The sequence below is a fragment of the Pelmatolapia mariae genome, linkage group LG9 (assembly GCF_036321145.2).
Source record: "Pelmatolapia mariae isolate MD_Pm_ZW linkage group LG9, Pm_UMD_F_2, whole genome shotgun sequence".
Classification (NCBI taxonomy): Eukaryota; Metazoa; Chordata; class Actinopteri; order Cichliformes; family Cichlidae; genus Pelmatolapia; species Pelmatolapia mariae.
In genome coordinates, this window is record NC_086235.1 from 32,036,498 (window position 1) to 32,057,778 (window position 21,281).

Sequence of the window (21,281 nt, forward strand, 5' to 3'; positions counted from 1 at the left end):
CGGCCCTACTTGCACATATAAAGCAAGTAGGGCCGCACAGGTGGGAAAAGCCTTCAGTTGATCCAAAATGCTGACAGGGACTAAAAAGAGAGAGCAGGAGTTTTTCCCTTCCCGATGTTGCCAATTGCTTACTCACAGTGGGTGATCTCACTGTTGGGGTTCCCAGTATAATATTATGAATTGCAGGGTCCAAAATATCTAATACAAAGCACCTAATAAGATCATTAATAACATGATTCAAATTTGATAATCTGTGGATATTAAAAATGTAAAATTTTGATAAGAATGGGTTTATTAATGGAAATGCACTTCACGGTTGATTCTTTGTTTAGGCAGTGTTACTCTTCAAACAGACGATGGTATGCCATTAGAAGATTTAATTATGAGACAAAAAGCATTTAGGGTCTGGGGTTTTTCTCCTTTCTACTTTGCCTGATTAAGCTGAAATAATCCATTGCCTGCCATGTGATTGGCGAATATAGCTACTGTGTGGGTGTGGACGGCGCCATGTTTCTGACAGTTTGCAGATGGACGGATTACACGTCAAGCCAGGTACCATTAGAAGCTGGACGAGCAGGAGAAATGGAGAGTCACAGTGGCTAAATATAGGAGGGATCAGTGGCCACTAAGTCATCTTGCTGGCCATTCATTATGGCTGTCAACCACTGTGACTGTGTACCACTAAAAACCGAAGCAGCTTCTGGACCCAAAATCAACAAAAACACTCAGCCGTGCACACACACATGCACACACTCTTACATAATCCTGTTCTAATGAGTTAAAAGCTAAAGCCCTTGATAAAGAACAAATAATATTCATAGATCCTTCCAGTTCCTCTTATTCTATCATTAATCAATACATTGAAATGGTTTCCATCATAAAAAATAATCAGGAAGTAACTTCAAGGACAAAGGTTTGGTATGAGATGTAGAAGGGAACACAAAACACCCATCAACGTTTACTATGCACATAACGAGTCATACTTCCTTTACTGTAACGCAACATGGACCTAGAGTATGTTTAGCACAATGATCATGGTAACATGGCCTAATTTCAAATAATAAGGTCAGCGTATTGAACATATGTGTAACTAATCCATGTGAGCCTAAAGTTTCCACAGTTGTTTTCTACTTTGGATCGTCACAGATCGCATCAGCCACGCAGCTGTGGCTGTTTAAAACTTGCATTTTTATAATCTTCTTCTTCTAATTTACAAACTCTTTAGGCCTTGAGACAAGCATCAATGTCTGGCCATATTTTAGGGGGAAAAAGCAAAAAGAGAGAGACTCAGAAACAAACACATAGACTGTGATGATGAAGTACTCACACATGAGCAGCATAAGCCGACAATAGCCAAGGACTCCAAGATGCCGGCAGTGCCAACAATCCACGTAAGGCGCAGAAACAGGATGACCCCCAGAATATTCTGGAGGCATGGGAGGTAGACACCCATGAACGTCCCCATCTGAGGGCTCTGTAGAAGCAGGAAGGGCAGGGGGAGGATTTGGGAGAGAAGCGACAAAGCAGAAGATGAGAAAACATTAAAAATATTTGTGTTTGATGGAAGGAGTGATTAAGGATATGACAACAGAGGAAGGAAGTGAAAACTGCTGTGCAAACTGAAAACTGCTGAAACCCTTACAGCCATAAATAAAACAATTAAAAAACATCGCCAGAAACAAAGAAGCAGAAGCAAAGAGGGAAATAAAGACAGAGTATAAATGAAAGTACACATTGTTAAACATTGTATAAGTCAAAACCACTACCCCAAAAGTACAACCAACTGACTTCCATCTTATTCCTTGCAAGGAACGGTATTTTCACAACAACAAGCAGAAAGACCGCAGGGAGAACGACAGGTCAAAGGACCGCCTACCCACCATCTAACTCCAAATGTAAGATACTCGTCCCACTGTTTCAGACAAAGAGGTGCAAGAATGGCATCCACTTCTTTCTTTAGTAAGATGCTCCTAAAAGCCAGTGGGAGGTGCTCAAGGCCCATTTCTACACATGGGGACAAGATGGGGCAACTGGGATGTGACCCAGGCTGTGGTTACAAAAGCATGGCAGCATTGTGGAAACTACTCTTTTCAAAGAATGACAAAACAAAAGCATCGAAGGAGAGGCTGAAGGAAAGGCTTGTGCTGGACTGGTGAGGGTGTTTGTCAGAATTTCATCTTTGAAATGAGCTTGACCCCGCCTCTTCTTCTTCTTTAGGTGGCAAAATCTGTTTTTCACTGTAGCTGTTTCACAAAACAAAATGTTGACTCAATGTCTCAATGACTAAACAGACTTCCTCTAAGCAGTAATGCACACACGCATATATTTATTAATAATAATAACATTTTTTTCTGAGGAACAAAAAAGTTTTAAGAGATGTATTAAAGATGGAAAAGCACAGAGAAGGTTAGAGAACAAAAACAAACAGCGGTGGCTTCATCGGTCAAAGACCTGATTATGTAATGACAGTTCAGCAGATTTAAAAGAACAACTGTTAATATGCAACTGTACATTACCATGTATGTAATTTATGCAAACACAAACTAAAAGCTCCACTGCAGTGTGTGCTTCTTTACCTTAACAGCCTTCTTCTTTGGCCCCTCATCGTCATCAGCCTCCTCGTGCTCTTGTGCACCCTGTGAGAGATTGGTGTAGTTTGCGAGTTTACTGAGGAAGGATGACACCATGGGGTTGCTGTCCATTTCCTCCTGCAATAAAGAAACTCATCTTTAACAGCTAAACAGCAGCAGTCTTGTACAAATGACCTTTTCAAAATTACATGAGCTTTTATGCTCATTTCAGGCTCAAAACTGTTATAGCTGAACTTTACTAGCAGCCTTGTATGAATTGTTTTTCAAAATCATTCCTTTAGATCTTATACTGGGCTTTGGTGCAGTCAGTGCATCTACTGTTTTCATTTTAAGCCATCTACTTTTGACTGGCTGAATACTAAAAGAAAAGAATAGGCTGTGGGGCTTTCATGCTCACAGACAGAGCCGTGTACCTGAGAAGCATATTCAGGAAATCTGCTCTCATTAACTTCATACAGAGCCAAGAGTAGAAACAGAAAGTATGTTTCAGAGCAGCCTGATGCTTGAACTTTTGGCTTGCAGGAATTATATGTTCATATATATCACATCAAGGAAAAACTTTAAAGTTTAATTTGGCCTTTTGTCATTGAAGTCTTCCATTTGCAAAACAAACTGTGCAAAATTTCGTATTTTCATCCATTCAAAGCATCTTTGAAAAGCATTCCTGGATCAACTTCAGAACCAAAAGCCGCGGCTGTCTTATTGATTCTATACAAGCGCCAGTGACCACAGAGCAACAAGGTCTGCCAGATGGCAGAGGCAAGCAGCAGGCAAAGGTTCAGCTGAATGAAGTTAAAGGAATGTACCGGTTTTTATGGCAAATAAACTTCTTGACTGACACATTGTTGAGCTAAGGGTAAATTGGTGCTTTTACCTCTGTGAGTTTCTATTTATTTAGTTCACCACAACTTAGACTGTTGTTCCAGCATACTTGGCATTAATGAATGGTTTGAACTTCATAGACTAGCTCCAACTTAGACTGCAGATAAGGTTCAGGCAGGGTTCTGGTGAATTTATAGTTTTTACTGTGGAGTTTGGGCTTTCTCCTTCCCAGCCTAAGCACAGTCACATTTCCTTGTGCAGTGGAACACACTCCTTGGCTTGTGTATGATAGCGACATCCACATGATGATGTTGGGCAGTTACCTCAAAAAGTGCCATGTTGGTGCCATCGTAGCTGCTGCCTTTGTCGTCTGTGTTGTTGATAAAAGGACTGTTTTCCTTTGGGACTCCATCACCTGTGGAAACACAGCACAGTTTTCTCGTTATGTGAAGTGCAGAGGAGGATTAACACATCATGTAACCAAAACCCAATATAACCAGTGACTGGAAAACAATCGCTGTAAGAACCACAGTACATAATAATGCTGTTCATGGATCTTCATCTTGACAATGTTCGGTGGAAGTAAAGAAAACTTCAGCTGGTTGCTTATGCAAATCATTATCACATATTTCCATTTGTAAGGCGTTCCTCTTCTTATATCCAAGAACTTCCTGACAGTTTGGTTGACTCAGTGAATTCAAAATAAAGGGGACTGCCACAAATGTCATGTCACCACGCTGGTAGCAGAAAAACATTAAATGGGAAAAGCCAGAAAGATCTTTTAAGAAGACAATGAAACTATTCTCCACTAGTAAAGCCATTGTAGATGGTGTTATCTCTGAAAAAATATGATAAATTACCTTGGACAAGTACTTATGCCAAGTAGGGCTGGGCCATATCATACCGTTCACGGTAATACCGGTATAATGTTGGGCAACAATAAGAAAATGAAATGTCGCGATAGAATATGGGTAAAACGCGCATGCGCAGTGCCTTTGTTTTCATACGCACATGGCGGAAAAAGCATGGCGGCGACGGAGAATGAGAAGGGCGAAAGCGGATCGTTGAATGAAACAGATGAACCAGAATTGGTTTGTAAAAATGCTGCAACTTCAGTGGTGTGGAACTGGTTTAGCTTTCGTCCATCAGATACACAACAAAGCACTATTTTTGGTAGCGCATGCTAGCGGGCCGTCGTTATTACAGTGTTTTTTGGAAAATACGACACACTTAAAATTGATCCTTTGATTTTTCTGAAAATCGACAGTGCACCTTATAATCCCGTGTGCCTTATGTATGAATTCTGGTTGTGTTTACTGACCTCGAAACGATTTTATGTGGTACACGGCGCTGGAAAATCTGTTAAATGTTTTAGTACGACTTTGCTAAGCTACGAACCCGCACCGCTTGATGGATTGTCGGAGCATTACGGCTATCGTAGGCAGGAGCCTCGCGGAGTGATACATACTGTGCTTCAACATAATATTACCGTATTGTGTGTGTATAACCTCTTTTTAAGTTTTGTGGATATTATACATGGTTATGCTGAGGATATATCGGCCAGTTTCCTCTGGAAATGCCTTTTGGTTAAACTGCCAGCAAGGAATTTGCATTTGCACTGTTACATTTTTATGTAACTTTAATGCACATAAAAGCAGCTGCTTGTTTACGTGAAAATACATTGATGGGGTTTTTTTTTTTTTTGCACTAATAAAGTCAAGGTTTGTATTTTCATCCTACTGGGAAAAAAAAATCCAACAGGTGGACATGATTCCATCTAAAATTAATACATTATTTGTTATATTCAGTGGCTCCTGCTAACAATTGTTACCTGATGTAATCAGTTTTATTTCTTTTTTGGACATACACTAAACCCACTTTGGCATCATGCATCTGACTCTCACATCATTGCATTTTTAATAACCCACATCATGGTGATGAGATATCCATAAATAATTTATACCTAAACTAGAAATGAAGTCTTACTCTATATGTGCAAGTTAGCAAAGGAAAGTGAGAATATAGATGGAAAGACTAATATCAAAGACATTACTACAGATCACACAAAACATATTTCGTATTCTTAAAAATACATAACAGTGCAACCAAGAGTTGTGTTGTATATTTTCTCACTGAAAATACAACACAAGTATTGGTCCCCATGTTTTTCCTCATCAAGATTAGTAACACTGGTTATTTTATGGTCTGCAGCAGAGGTTTTTGAAACACGCCGTCTTTCCTCTGTGTCTACTTTGTCAACCACATGATGAATCTTGTAGTTGTTCTGTATTACCCACAGCGACCCAGCCGTCTTCAGAAGGGACATTCTAGCACCAAGCTGAGAACCACGTCTTTGCTGCTTGGGCCGACAAACTACACAGCAACGCACGGAACCAATGTTTTTGAATGAACGGACACCTTAGAGCGCAGGGTGTGACGGTGTGTGAAATCCAGATAAATGTGATAAATAAAGATCATCTCAGAGAGAGGGATTGTGTGAGTGTGTGTGTGTGCAATTCCATTAGTTTAATTTGCAGGTAATTACATTATAGTGTCAGAAATATTAAAGTGAGGAGGAGTGAACAGACATTTAAGCAGTTGAAGCCTGCTGTGCAGAGACTAAAACAGTCAAAAATAGGTTGTGTGTTTATGACCAATAAAATGCTATAAATAAAGTCCAATGAGGCAAAAAAATGAAGCAATAAATATGAGCTTCAAATAAACAGAGGTGGCGTGTGTAGAGTTCATACCGACGCACCCACGCAGAACAAACCCACGACAGAAAACAGAAAAATTAAGTGGACAACTCCTTTATATCCCGACACAACAAATGCAGCAAACTATGTTTTTCACAAAAAGCCACACCACTTCAAATGCTGCTTTCATGCATGCACACATAAACTGAGGTCAATTCTATCTGGGCGAAGACTATGCAAGTGACAAATGGAGTCTTTTTAAGCACTCCAGCTCATTAGTTTTAACTTCAAAGAAGTTAAAGGGTCACAAATTGATCACTTTTAAAAAAGAAGATTAGACTGCTTATTTTTTGATACAGAGGTAAAAGATGAATTGATGTTATTAAATTATGCAGGAAAGCAGAAGATCTGCTGTTATTTGGCATTTTCAACTGAAACATGCAAAGGTCAGCAATAATACTGAGTGGATTCAAATGTAAATATGTGTAAATAAAGTTGCTGTTTGAAGCTCCACAGTATAAAATGAATCTATTCTACTTAAAAATAACACAACTGTCTGTGATGAGCCTATCCAGAGCAAAAGAGCTGAAGTTTAAACACTGGCCCAAAAATGAGTGCACTGCTTCTCTCCACCTGTTTAGATTGATAGATTGTTCACAACCAGTCAGTGCTGGGCCTCTTCCATTCATCAGTGGAGCTGCCTACTGCAGAGGGGATTTCACGAGTAACTTTTGCTGCTTGATCCAGCTGCTGGGGGAATAAGAGGCTTGTGGAGTGGCTTAGCCCGTTGGTAATCACAGAGAAAGTCATTACGTCCTTGTACTGTGACACTCTGTAAAAGAGCGTTCTATGTGGGACAGCACGTAGAGAACATCAGGGAGGGACACAATATTTCACAAAGTATGCCCATTGTGGAATGAACTTAAGGCAAAGCATGAAGCAAGAAGCAGGTAAAAGTGAGTCAGCCTTAGCCAGTCATCACTTAGCTATTCTATTCACTGCTACACGCCACCGGTAATCATTGTCTTAAATGACTCTGGCTAAATCCTCTTTGAGACCAGGCAGCAGGCTAAAACTGGCAATGTTTCCAAATCAGGTGAGGTTTCTGTTTTAAGTCCATATGTAATGTGGTTAAGACGTCAGTCAGGAAGTGAAGAGAACCGTTCACCTGTCCTCAAGTGAAGGCGGAATCTTTGGTAATACAATCCCACGCTGCACTTAAGACACCCTCATGGACTTTTCAAAGGCATCTAATTTCTCTAATATGCAGGTATCAACCCAAGATTGTTTTATGAAGTACTTTCAACGTCAAGAATGTTCAGGATTTTTTGTGATCTGAAAAGTGTAAAATAGCTATGAATGTTCGAATACACAATAAAGACGGTGAGTTGATTTATCAGTTTAACTGCATGGTTGTAGTTTTCCGAACGATGTTATCTGCAGCGTGTGAAGTGATGTCTTTAAGGTTATTTAATAAAAACAATATACATAAAAACTATCAAGGGGCTTTACCCCTTCTTTACTACAAGCCAACAGAAACCAGAGAGAGACTTTCTGCATTATTAGAAACTTTTGTTCATTTGTGCATCCATTTTTCTTTGCTTCTTTATCTGGATCACATTGTTGTGTCCGACATGAATACTGATGTCGTCTGTTAATTAAATCTGCAATCTCATGCTCCTTTGTTCTAAAAATATCTCAACTAGTCTGTGTGGGGCGACAAATTTGTCTCACCCTGAGGTGATCGAATCCTCCGGCGACCTTAAGATGCACTTCAACATCCTAAACGAAGAAAAAGTGCCAGGTGCCACAATCCCCCCATACTGCAATTGCTGCAGTGGATTATTTAGTGGAGGGAGGGGGGGATCACAGGGACAAGTACGGGGGATTCAACAGAAGATGAAGATTATCTGCACATGTCCCTCTGTCTTAAGTATAATCTGGAATGGTTTAGCTCAAATGTCACTGTATGTGTGTGAGTGTGCTTGCATGGAGGGGTCCACAGGCACATGGTCGAGATTCACATACAGCCGTGGTGTGAACAGATGTTGGCCTCTGTTCACATCGCAGAAGTTGGCATCTACCTTGGACTAATTCACCCTGCTTTCAGTGATCTTATGTTTTTGTTTAAATATGGTCAGATCCCATTTGATTGCAGTCTAGTCCTAAATTTTGTCTGAATTATATCAACAACCATATCATAAAGAAACAAATAAACAAAAGTCTTGTTCTGGTTCTTTCCTCTTTATTTTTGCTTGAAACTAAAGCATCATGATGACTGTAGCGTTTCAAATGAGCTTTATAAATAAACCTGCCTTGCCCCAAACTACCCCTTTGTTTGGGTAATCATTCCACCAAGATGGCAGCATTATTTACATTATTACCCATCCTGCTTTGCTGACGCAAAGTCCTTACATCATCTGTTCTCAGGTCAGCTCAAGATTGCTGATGGTGCACTGCAATCTAGTTCAAAAGGAGCAAAGGATGTAAATGTTTGCAAATATGCACCTGTGAGGAAAAAGCCAGCCAGTGCTACATGTTTAAAAAAAAAAGGAATGTGGACACATGAATAACCAGATCAGCAGTTTACAGTGAAGTGTCACAGCAAAGGTTATAGCATGTCAAACAAAGGACACACGCGGTTATGCTCAGCTGATATTCCTCGTCTGGATGCTCCTCTTATGATTATCCATTTATGTAACCATAGTAGCCCCTAAACACACATTCATCTCGCCCAGCATTAGAGGATTAAACCAAACAAAACCAACATCAGTGCCCAACCTTCACTACATTTAAATCATCACAGCAAAGAAAGCAAGAGTCTCCTGCCAACCACAGCCTAAAAACTGCTCCTGCCTGATCTTTTCACTGTGTAACCCTGCTTTCATCACACAGGTCATCATTTCCAAATCTTCTGTAATGTTTACTCTCACACACTCATTAATCCCCCCTCATTTCCATCCAGAACAAGCAGCTGTTTTCATCCAAACAGGCAGTGTCTGAACCAAACATACTACAAGACACCAAAAAAAAAGCAGATACAGCAGACAGAACATGTAAGGTACGTCCCGGTGAATGGAGCGGACCACCTCGCAGTTAAAGAGCCGCATGTTCAATCAGAGCTGGTACAGACTAAGTAAAAGCAACCAGGTACAAGAACGTGTCCCTAACCCTGCATTAGCTCATGTTACAGCGAGACACTAAAGCTACAAATACTGCAAATTGAACATTTGCAGTATTGCAGTATTGAGCAGCACATTTTAAAAAGTGAGCTTTAAGTAGCAGAATTATTTGTGATGGTTAGTGCAGTTTTCCCTCATACACTGATGGCAAAAATGTAAGAAAGAAAGATTGGGATTTGAGCAATAAAAAAAACATAAGGAACGAGCAGGCAGAAGCCTCTTGTGTAATGTGTGATGAATGAATGCAGGTGGGTTTGATGGTTAAAGCTGTGTGTGTTTGTGTACATGATCCACTTTTGCAGGTGCCGAGGACAGACTGCTGGTGCTATAGCGCATTACGTGACCTCAACAAATGCGACATTGCTGAAGGGCATATATAATTGGGGCTAACTATATGGAAATATAGAAAGGTTAAATTAACCGCCTAAGTAGCAAAAACCATCATGCCCCTTATCTCCAATGCTTTCAAGGTGGACAGAAACCTTTGGCATGAGCTAAAGTTTGCTAACAACACACACAAACTGCCAAGAAAAATTTGAATCAGCTCAGGAAAAAATTATGTTTGGCTTTGTTTTGTGTTTCAGCAGCCAGATAAAATTGTATTTAAGACAGTAACACTTAGTGAGAAATACATTTGAGTGCATTAGAGCTCATAAATTGATTTGAAGTGGCACACACCTACGCATGCAAGAGCAAACCTTGTGGCCACCATTACTTTTTGGATGATACTCATGAAAGCTGCAGGACACAGGAAGTTAAGAGCAGGATAAACAGAGTCCAGATGGTTACATGCTAGACTGCCCCCAACATCTGCAATTCCAAACTCATTGTTTTACATCACAGTCAGCGTTGTGACATAACAGAGTGGGATTCCCTGATTGTGCCACCGTGCTCTGCACAGTTGAAGATGGTTAGAGGCAGCTCGATGTTTCTCTCAAACAGTCAGTCGTCTTTCAGCTCCCCTCTGTTCAGAAGCCACGGTTTAAGTTAGGCTCCATCAGCACACTGCTACTTACTCCTTACTTACTATATGTGCAGGTACACTGAGGATGTGCTAATGGCTGGGCTCAGCCTCTCTATTCACTGTGGTAATAAATGACCATGCATCCTATTTATAACCACTAAGCCGTCCGCTGTGATGACGCTGTAAGCTGCCTAACACTGTCGGTGTTAGCCCGTGGCTCAATGTACCATGGTGGGCAGAAAAAAGAAAAAAAGACAGAGATTTAAAAAAAATCAATACCGAGAGAGAATATCAGATATTCAAAAATTACAAGTCAAAAATCTATTTTTTAGCCTGTGGTTAATGCATAAAAAAGATTCCATTACTGACCCCAAGATTAGGAAAGAGCAGAAAAAAGAAGGAACTTATATTTTTATGCACTTTGCCCTTTGCTGGATGTCAGTGCATTTATTTTTAGGGCAAATTTCTAAACTCTGCTTGGGAAAGTTTGTGCCATGCTCCACCCATCGATTCCCACACTTTACAACAATAAAGGAGTAAAGCATTTCGATCACTTAAATTCACACCGAATACAGAGAAAGCGAGACACTACGACCTCTGCTGAACCCAAATTTATACCTCTGAAGATATATATGCACGTTACACACTGAACCAATTGTTCACAATATAATCACAATTTATCAGTGCAGCGATCGTGGAGGTAGAAAACGGCTTTTAAGAAGGAGTGAAGATAAACTTACCCTTCTGTCGAGACCCTCCCCTGTGCTCCATCCTGAGGAGCGGGGCTAAAAAGAAGGGCGGGAAGGGGGCTGGGTTCCTAGCAGTGGTCCCTGTGAAACTCCAGTAGTACAGGGCTCAAAGTAGAAAGATATTGCCAGTGAGGTGCTGAAGTCAGGAATGCTGCCCGGAGCTGTGTGGATAACGTGAGGATCAGCTATTTCTGTGACAGTGTGTGGGTGCTTGTGTGTGTGAAAAGTGGCCTGTGACGACGACGATGTCAGCGACATCAGCCATGCATCACAAAGCACCCTCACCCTCCCGCTGACAGACCGGCAAGCACACATGTCCAAGTGTGCACTCATGCGCGCGCGCGCACACACACACACCCAAGTTCTCTCACTCAACCTTGCTAAGCTACTGATCAAAGTGTGTGCATGTATGAACACACACACAAAATGGGGAGGAGCAAAGAAAGCAAGCAGAGCATACAGAAGCTTACAGTCTGGAGTAAAACAGAGAGATTGGTTTAGGTGAGTGGAGCTGGAGGAGTTGTGTGCTCTCAGCCTCCCTCTCTCGCACACACACAGCAAAGAGGAAAGATACAAAAATCCTTTTCCCTTTAATAAAAAGCACATTTGTGGTGCTGACAGAGCAGAGTTACCACATGCCCTCTGAAATGAGAGCTGTGCAGTACATCGTTCTGAATCGATTCGTGTTTACCGATTTAAACTACAGGTACAGGTCTGACCTCCTGCCTGACCTCCAGGGTGTCACAGACATTGCATTGATCAGCACAGTGTGAGACACACATTTTCATATCTTATTCAGGACATCTAATTGATGTAATGCTTTCCCTAGCCACTTACCCTAACCATGGAAAGGTTCATACCTAACCCTAACCCTTAGTCTAAATATAACCATAACCTAATTGTAACCCTGACACTAAAACCATATTTTGAACCTCAAAAATACCTTCGAACTCGTGGGGACAGGCACTTTGTCCCCATAAGTGTCTGTTGTTCCCCACAGGTATATAATTTTCTGTCCTCACAAAGATGTCTAAACATGTAGCAATAAAATCACCTTAATCTGTAAATTGGCTTCTGGGTATGGCTTTGGGGACCGGGGCAGGGTCACCTTCCTTTTAACCCTTATGTTGCGCTCCTGTACCCCTAGACTATGACGTAACACACACACACATACACACTTAGAAATTCTTTACCATAAAAACAGATGCCATTAAAATTTTTATTCCCCCTGTATTTAATTTCTGAATTAGCAAATAACTTGTTCAGTTTTTCAGAAAGAAAAATTATCTGAAAATGATCATGTATCAATGAATATATGTAATATATATACATACATATATAAATATCTCTTTTTTAACACTGGCCTGCCAGAGGTGAGTGCTTTCAAAGCACCACGCTTTAGTGTCATGCATACTTAATCTAAGATCAGGTTAAGCTAGACATCAGCTGGAAAGAGTCAAAGGTGTGCTACAGCCCCACAAACCGGACAGACAATGGCAGAAACAGCTCTGCCCCGGCTATTACCTTGAAGCCCGGTCAACCTAGAACCCTGCTGTCTTCCTTTGTACTGGCTGCCCATTAATCTCTTTGTACAAGAGCATGTGAAATGGGCACTAATCACTTAACCAGATTAGGCTAATCCTGAACTTTTTATAAAACAGAAGTCAGTTGAGGCCCCAGAGTTGAGGAAGATATGGCTTTAAAGTCAGCAGACAAAGTGAAGGTCTACTTGTGCTGTCTAGCCACATTCAGCTGAATCAGTAAGAATCAGATCAGTGTTGCTTGCCAGCCTCGTATACGTTAACTGCTGGTCAGATTACCTGCAGAGGATCAATGTAGAGTCATCAGCCAGGGACAACTACAGTACACCAGTTTAAGGAGCAGTTTGTGAATAACAACTTAAAAGGACAGAAAAAAACACGTAGACCTCCTCGCTGTTACAAGCAGAGTTCAGTCATCTTTCAGCAGACAAAACTGAACATCTGCTGTCAGCATCATTAAACTGGCAAAGCAGAGCTTAAAGAGAGGCTATCAAACCACACAGTAAGAAGGATTTGGTCGTATCAAGCTCCACTTGGTTTGATATCAGATGGATGCTGTTACTTTTTGTGTGTGTGTGTGTGTGTGTGTGTGTGTGTGTGTGTGTGTGTGTGTGTGTGTGTGTGTGTGTGTTAAGTGTCTCCGTGTTATATTTAATGATATTCTAAGCCTCTAAACCTGTCAGGTAAACTTTAAGCTTTAAGCTAAAAAAGCCTAAATGACCGTCTGTGATGTGAAGTCAGCAGATCCCGAATTAAACTATTCTCAACTGTCAAGCAACAACCAATGACAGCAGACGATCCTGTTGACAAATGACAGGGTGTTAAATACTTCACAGGGTTACAAAGGCAAACAGAGCTGGGAACATCAACTAGTAACCAACCAACAGCTACACAAATGATGTGCAAACCCTTCTGTGAGGGCACTCCTTAACGCTAAAGACTTCGACCGTGTGGCTGCATGTTTCTAAAAGCCAAGCATTTGTTTTCATCCTTGATCTGCAAAATATTCCATAACTATTGTTCTTTTATAGACAAGAACAAAATCAAAATCAAACTACTGTAGGAGGGCTGACGTAATCTTGTCCATGTTGGTTATTTGTTTTTATTTTTAAGTTCTGTTAATACTCTCCCCAGTATGTAGTAGTAATACCTTTTTTTAGTCACTTTTCAAAACACTGAAGGACACCTTAGAAGCCATTAAATAACAAAAATCACACTATGGATAAAAACAGTTGGAATAAACAGTAGACTTAAAAGTCAACACTAACCATAATAGGCAAGCTTAAAAAGATGTTTCAATCACATATTCCCCAAATACAGGTATTCTGTTTTAGCATTAGAAGCACTTAGACAAAACCTGTCACTTCAAACAGTTACTGGAATAGATAACTGTTCACGTGTTGGCTGGTTTACATGCACACTGTATTTCACACATAGCTTACAGACACTGACTTTGTGGTGATTAAATACAGCAGTTAGAAAAATCAGATGCTACTACATGTAAATTGTCACATCATAGTCGCAGTCAGTCACATAGTCCGTGCCAACCATCCTGTCCTGATGAAAGGTACAAATGATTCAAGTCCACTCTTCTCCAGATGGTGTCACTGTCTCACAATATGAAGCAAACGGTACTGTATGTGCTTGCAGGTGGATGTGTACATGCTGCCTTTCTACATGAGAAACTGTAAATGCAATTGGTAAGACACATTCTGGGATTTCATCTAGAGCCACAAAAACCTCTCTAATATGCTCCTAAGGCTGCTTTAAATGTAACCAAGGTGATTTACAAGAATATTAAATGGTTGTTCTACTGCCAGCATCTGGTTCCTAGAATATGAGGATGTTCAATATGGGGGATAATGGTAGATATTTAAACTGATATTACAACAAAAGGCTGTTAATATGAAAGGATATTTTATGTATTATGTCAAAATTTGTTTGGTGAGCATCCATTACTTGCAAGGAAGGTGATGCTACATCATCAACACAGAGAAACTGTATCTTTAAAAGTAAACAAATAGGCACCTTTCACATAATGTCTAACACAAACACACACACATCTTTTATGTGGTTACCAAATGGTTTTAGGCTTTGCAATATTTTAAATAAAAAATGGAAGCCCACTTTTATGACTTCAATTTGCCACTTCAAATAATTCTTGATTTGTTTCCACCATGTATCTGGTAAACAGTTAGTAATGAAACAATTAGTCCTTGTAAAATCAGCAGAGATTTACTCCACGCTGATAGTAACAGAAAAGCAGGCAGTTTGAGGCTGCCTAACGCATTTGATAATGGAAACAATGTCAAATCAATAGCAGTGACCCAAAATTACTTAATAGTTATTGTGAGAAACCCACACGCCCAAGCGGGAGCACTCTGGGAGCTGTTCAAATGTGGCTGGACTCTAACCAGACCTTTACCAAAGCATTCATTTCATGTTTATTGGTCTGTTTGTGCTAGGAACACGAAAGTCACAGTGGTGCACACCCATAATCTGCAGAATGTAAGCACATGAAAAATGGTTTGCCAGTAAAAATGTGCTAAAGCGTAACACAGCTCACAAGATTGGTTGGAAAAATAAACCCAAAAAAGTCGGTAAATACTGGATTTAAACATCATGTAAAGTTGACTTTTTGGTTGGATGTCACTGTAAGAGCAGTGTAACGGTTGTAAACATGACACACTGATAAGTAGCTGGAGGAATTCATTAAGGGTGTTTATTTATTTCATTAAATAAATTAAAATACTATGGGAATATGAACAGTAGAGGTCACAGTAGCTGAATAAACTTACATTAAATCATCTCCCTCCTATTTGAAAACAAGCTGAAAAAAAATTGGTGCAACCGTTCTGCAAACAGTTGCAGTCCGACTTGCACCGACTGCAGTCGCTCTCAAAGACATTAAAGATTTGCAAATAAATGTTATAAATGCAGACAGATACACTCTGTCTGCATTGTTAATGAGCACAACTCAACTGGCTGTACTCTGGTTATATTCCTACAAAACTGTTTATGTAGACAACAACAGATATGTGCTTTTCTTACAGTTAATTGCTGTATTATCAGAAACGGATTGCATGCAATTGCCAACCTGACCCTATTCAAACCCAACCTGACAGGAGACTGACTCTGTCTTATGGCAACATTGATGACAGGCTTTAGTGACAGTATTGGTGTGCTTGACAATCTCATAACTGACATAACTGAAGTGAGATAGCTTTATCTTTCTGGATAAAACAGATACTGATTAAGTTCAACTTTGAGGACATAATTTATTATGAGTTAAGTACTGTGATAATATCCTATTGTAGGGTGTCTGGTGATTCCATTCTCTAAAATGCACCATGTTTGTGAAGGCTAAGTGCTTATGCCAGGGGTGGGGAACTCCAGGCCTCAAGGGCCGGTGTCCTGAAGGTTTTAGATGTGTCCTTGATTCAACACAGCTGATTTATATGGCTAAATTACGTCCTCAACATATCTTGAAGTTCTCCAGAGGCCTGGTAATGAACTAATCGTTTGAATCAGGTGTATTGATCCAGGGTGATATCTAAAAACTGGAGGACACTGGCCCTTGTGGCCTGGAGTTCCCCTACCCAGGCTTATGCAAAGAAAAGCTACTACAGCTGATAGCAACAGTAGATAGAGGAGAAAATAGGCATTTAAATTGTGCATGCTTATTAGTTAAGGACTTATCTGAGGTGCCACATTTAGAGTAGAGAACTGGTGAGGACAAGATATCTGAGACGGAAATGGAGGGCAGTAGTCAGAGAGTAGGACTGTCTGGATAATCAATCAGCAGAATGAAATTTTCCATTTGCCTCGAGTGCTCAACATACATAAAAGAATGAACATATATTAGTGGTTCACTCTTTCATACACCCAAAAGAGCTATGGAAGCTCTCCTGTTACAGACAATGTGATCCTCTGGTCATAACGTTGCATGTGTGTTTTATGTAGGATATTTTTCTTCATATATATATATATATGGCCCAAATGGATTCTTTTAAGTCGCTATGTTTGATAATCTCAACATTGTTTTTAGTATATGCACAGAAAACATGCTATTGTTTCCCTCACTTCCACACATTTGGACAAAAATCAGTAAACTTTATATAGTTTTTACATTTTCATCTATAAATGTCAATTCTTCCATTTTTCTATACATTTTTTCTCTAATTCATCACACGCCCATTACAATATCACACCACAGAGTTCAGCACACAACACAAAGTCCACTCTAACAAAAAAAAAGACTGTATCCAGGAATTAAAGAGGAATTTGAGGGTAAAGTTGTTTATATTAAATAGCTGCTCGTGAGTGATAGTCTATGGATGCTCCAGAAAGTATTCCCAAACCGCCTTTAAGGTGGAGATATTTCCAAGAAAACAATCATAAGCGTTTCTATTGTCAAGAGATTTGTTTTTACGATTTTTTTTTCATCATCCACATTTAGGGTGGAAATGCATACAGTGTGTAAACAGTGACTGGTTGTTTTGATGGGAACATCAGGACAAAGTCATGGGGCTAAGACAAACATACTGCTGAAAGTTGAGCAACACTGTGTAGTTTAGCTGTACACACACTTTGCACTATAGTAATGTACAGTTCCCAAAATGAGAACAGAACCAGGTGTGTTCATGCCACATTAGAGAAGAAAGAAGAAAAGAAAAATCACCTCCTCTGTCTTTTTTCTAACCACTTTTCCTCCTAAAATATCATGAGGTCAAAGAAAGGTGTGAAGCAGAACTGAAAAGGCCTTAGGGAAAGTAAAATGCAGTGTGCTCACAATCTGACCGCACTTACACTAGACTCCTTAAAAACATCATGCTGGTTGTCTGCCATGTTTAAACTACAATTTACAGAAGACAGACTACACATCGAGCTTCTTACGTCACACCGGTGTCCTCTTACCGTGTTGTTTCATGCAGGTCATGCAAACAAGAACAACTGGGGAAACATACCTCAAAGTCACGTAACTCAAAGTTTTTAGGGGAAACAGGAACATATCGAGTCAGTGCTCAACAATAGTGTTTAGAGCAGAGCCTGAAATAACTCTGCTCTTAACACTGTCATTTTTGATGAAAAGAAGCAGAACGTACCGGAAGTGAATTGTCACTTTTCGGTTCAATTCACTTTATATAGCACAAACTTACTGCAACAGTCGCCTCAAGATGCTTTATACTGTAAGGTAAAGACCCTACAATAACAGAGAGAAAACTCCAACAATCAGCAAGCATGTGGCAACAGTGGGAAGTGTAATATTTAAAGAAATTAGGTCACTGCTGAACTGTATTTAACCATCATCCTTAACATTACATTAATTATCATTTCATCAAAGTGTTTATTGAAGCTGCTGGCATTATGTTATAATTAGTATTACAGGGGTTATCATAATCAAATATTAACATGTTTATTACAGGTGCAGTTATAACTACTTTAAAATGATTGAGTTAATATATATATATCATAACTCAGAGCCTGAGTATATGGTTACAGTAAAATAGTAGCTGAGCAAAGGCCTGAATGTATTCAGCTTCTTGTGGTATTTGAGTTTGCTTAGTTACAGGTGACGAAAGGATGTCAAGTCCATGGGGACCTCAAAGGCCTGAGATCTTCACCATATTTGGATGGATGGGGAACTTCTGTGTCTGCAGTTATCTCTTAAAATACATGAATGTTCTGTACATGCAAATTATGTGACTGTAAACGCAAGAGGGGGCGTTACAATACCCTGATGGGATAAAAGCAATCTAGAGTGTATTTTGGGCAGAGATGTACAACTGATGTTTTGCAGTTTGCACCTCTCCACGCTGCGTGCATTCATTAAAATCAATTGTTTGACCGACCTCTTCTGGACCATCATTGTTTTACTCTCGTCCTCAATTTCGAACCCGTAACATTTGGTGCATTGGCCGAGGGTTGAGAGAGGGAGAGAGTTGGAGATTGAGACCGAGAGGGTCCAAGGTGCTCAAACAGGCAGACAGGAGTCAGTGGTCGAAGTGAGTTGACATAAGCCGGCTTATCTAAAGGTAAGGCACTACCTGTTGAATTATTTCCAAACTGTGCCAGATTGACGATTACAAAATTGAAAGTCTACTCACTGAAATTACTGGTAAAGGTCTGTTTTGATTTTGGTGAAAATCTCATGAGAATTGAAGTTGAAGTAATGATAATGTAAGGTTAAGTGACAGTACTGATTAAAGGAAAAGCAGTTGGACTGCTACAAGGATTTAAGTAGTTGGACTACTGAATATGAATAAGTAAAAAGTAACGGAAATAGGAAAAGGATAAGTTACAGTAGTTGGACTACTGAATTTAGAATATAGGTAATTTGGAAACTGTGTATGGTAATACAGTCAGAATTGAATATAAAGCTGGGCTTGGACATCAGTAAAGTCGGTTTGGTGGTTTCATAGGATGTCTTTAAAAATATAATTAAATTTATGTAGAACGGAACTGTGGGATGTTCTAAGAAGCGCATTTCTCGGAGGTGACGCTCCAAATTTCCTGGGGACGCTTGGGATTTTCCTTTGGAAGGGATAGTCCGATTAGCGATCGTGGAGAACTTGGGAACCTCCAAAATAGCTAGTGGTTGGACCACTTTACCGTTTGGAACGGTACTTGCGCTTTTTTGGGTAGCAAAGGTTGGACCTTGGGCGTTGGACGCTTTTAAATTGACTTAGGAACCTTAGCAATTAGAACAGATACAGGTTGGACCTGATACTGTCATTGATTATCAAAAACTTGGAGTTTGTCCCTTGGAGGGTTAATTTAAAATTTGTCTAAATTGTGTAGGGTACGCACTTCTAAGGCCTTGTATAAGACGTCTGTGTGTGATGTTTTTACTGCAATTTTCGGTTTGTATATATTGTCTGTCTGCCAAGGGCATCGCAGCAAGCTGGTTATTTTTACACTCTGTGTGTCTGTGTCTATGTAAATGAGATGCCTCTGACTTATTTGGAGTCACATTTCCTGTTTACTAATGAGTGGCTAATGACTGACTGCAGAGCCTGGGTTAAGGACGACTTGAATTGGTGTTTTAAGGGAAGAATTGCTTTTATTTCTACTTTGTTGGCACTACGGTTGTTAGATACGATGACTACTTTATGATACATGTAGAATTGGAGTATGGGTTTTGCTTTAACACGTCCTTGAACGACGTAATACTTGTTGAAAGCAATAGGACTTGTGTTTTATTGACTCTTTGTACTGACACCGTGTTTTTTGACTAACATTTTATAACAGTTTGTGTAAATACACATGTTGGATTCAGGGTATTGTGTAGTTGAATATACATGGACAGGAGATGTTTATGACGTAACCTGTCGATGTCACGCTGTGGTTTCAGATACTTATTACGGCTTTTTAGTAACTTCAGTAATAAGGCGATCAGAAGAAGCATTATTACATTTTGCATGTAGTAGTATTGTTATATTTCGGGCCCTGGAATTATACTGTAGGCAGGATAGAAATCTAAATCCCACCGACGCTGATTGAAAACACATAAGTATATGCACTTAGTACACCCACTCAAGAAATGATTGTGTGACTGATGCTACAAAACTGACCTAAAGAATGGTGATGTGTGTGGAGAAGTGTTAGTTGTCCTGATATGTGAAAGAGCGCTATTAAAATGTGTGTGAGTGAAATGAAGGCATATTGCTTTTAAATAAAGATTTAGTAGAATTACTGATTATTTGTAGACTGTGAAATTAAAAAAAAAAAAAAAAAAGTCTCTGCAGAAGCTGTAGAAACAGGAAATACTGTGCTGCTGTGTGTGTGAGAGGAAGGTGTGTGAGTGATTGATGATGTGAGGGGAGCACCCAGAGAAATAGACAGACCTTAAATTCTAAGAAGATTAAGCGAATGCATGTTTTAAGAAAAGTAATAAAGTCATAAAATTATATTAATTACAGGTTTTAGAAAAGAGACAGACCGAGAGAAATAAATGCATGAACTAACAATTACATTAAGGAAGTGAAAACGCACGTACACAAACTGTTACATGTGAAATTATTGTTGGAAAGCTTAATACACACATGAAATAAAGAAAGCAGTTTACACTCCTTTAATTTCCAGAACCAGTGTGTCCCCCAGACCTGATAACACCCTTGCCCAGTTGGCCCCCGTATCAGGCGAGCATGGAAGGCTGGACAGCCCATGACGGGTAAGATCCCACCTCGAAACCCTGGGACAACCTAAGGCAAGGCGCAGTCACGATTGCTTGTACCTAAGTCCCGGAGTGACCTTGGAGTCACTGGAGGAGACGGGACTTCAATGGGTAAAGCTGCTGGGTACAGGCGAAGGGGAAATGCCACTAACAATGACCAGTGATGAGCCAGAGAGAGAAAACACACCCTGTCAAAAGGAGTCTGAAACACTGCAAAAGAAACATTTACGAGATCACAAAGATCACGAATAAACATTTATAAAAATCACACATACAAACAGAAAATGCACTAACCTTACAGAGATAAGCTCGTGAAGAGTAATGCATAGATAGTGATTAAAACCTGGCTAAGAACACAAACATATGTAATTAAATGAGCTTGCTAATTTTATGACTGTTAAACTAGTGTGAATGTTGAAGAAAATACACTTAAAACACACTTGGATAAAATAGAGTTGTGGAATAACTGAAACGAAGCTGTATGACAAGGGAGTGAGTTATGGAAAAAACAAAACAAAACAAAAAAAAAAAACAAAAACAAAAGAGAAGTGATTAAAGTA

General features: G+C 39.8%; 1 protein-coding gene across 7 annotated transcripts in view; it reads right to left on the minus strand.

The window, feature by feature from the left end:
• The window catches only part of slc12a7b (solute carrier family 12 member 7b), an 84,726-nt gene that overhangs the window by 20,435 nt on the left and 43,010 nt on the right, over nt 1–21,281 (minus strand). For 6 of the 7 annotated variants that reach the window (XM_063484204.1, XM_063484202.1, XM_063484200.1 and 3 more), the window contains exons 2-4: nt 3,737–3,828; nt 2,577–2,708; nt 1,328–1,474 (exon numbers count right to left, since the gene is read on the minus strand). In XM_063484204.1, the coding sequence (XP_063340274.1) occupies nt 1,328–1,474; nt 2,577–2,708; nt 3,737–3,828 (371 nt within the window). Of the gene's footprint in view, nt 1–1,327; nt 1,475–2,576; nt 2,709–3,736; nt 3,829–10,995; nt 11,276–21,281 lie in introns of those variants that run through there. The other variant, XM_063484205.1, reaches the window with a different exon arrangement.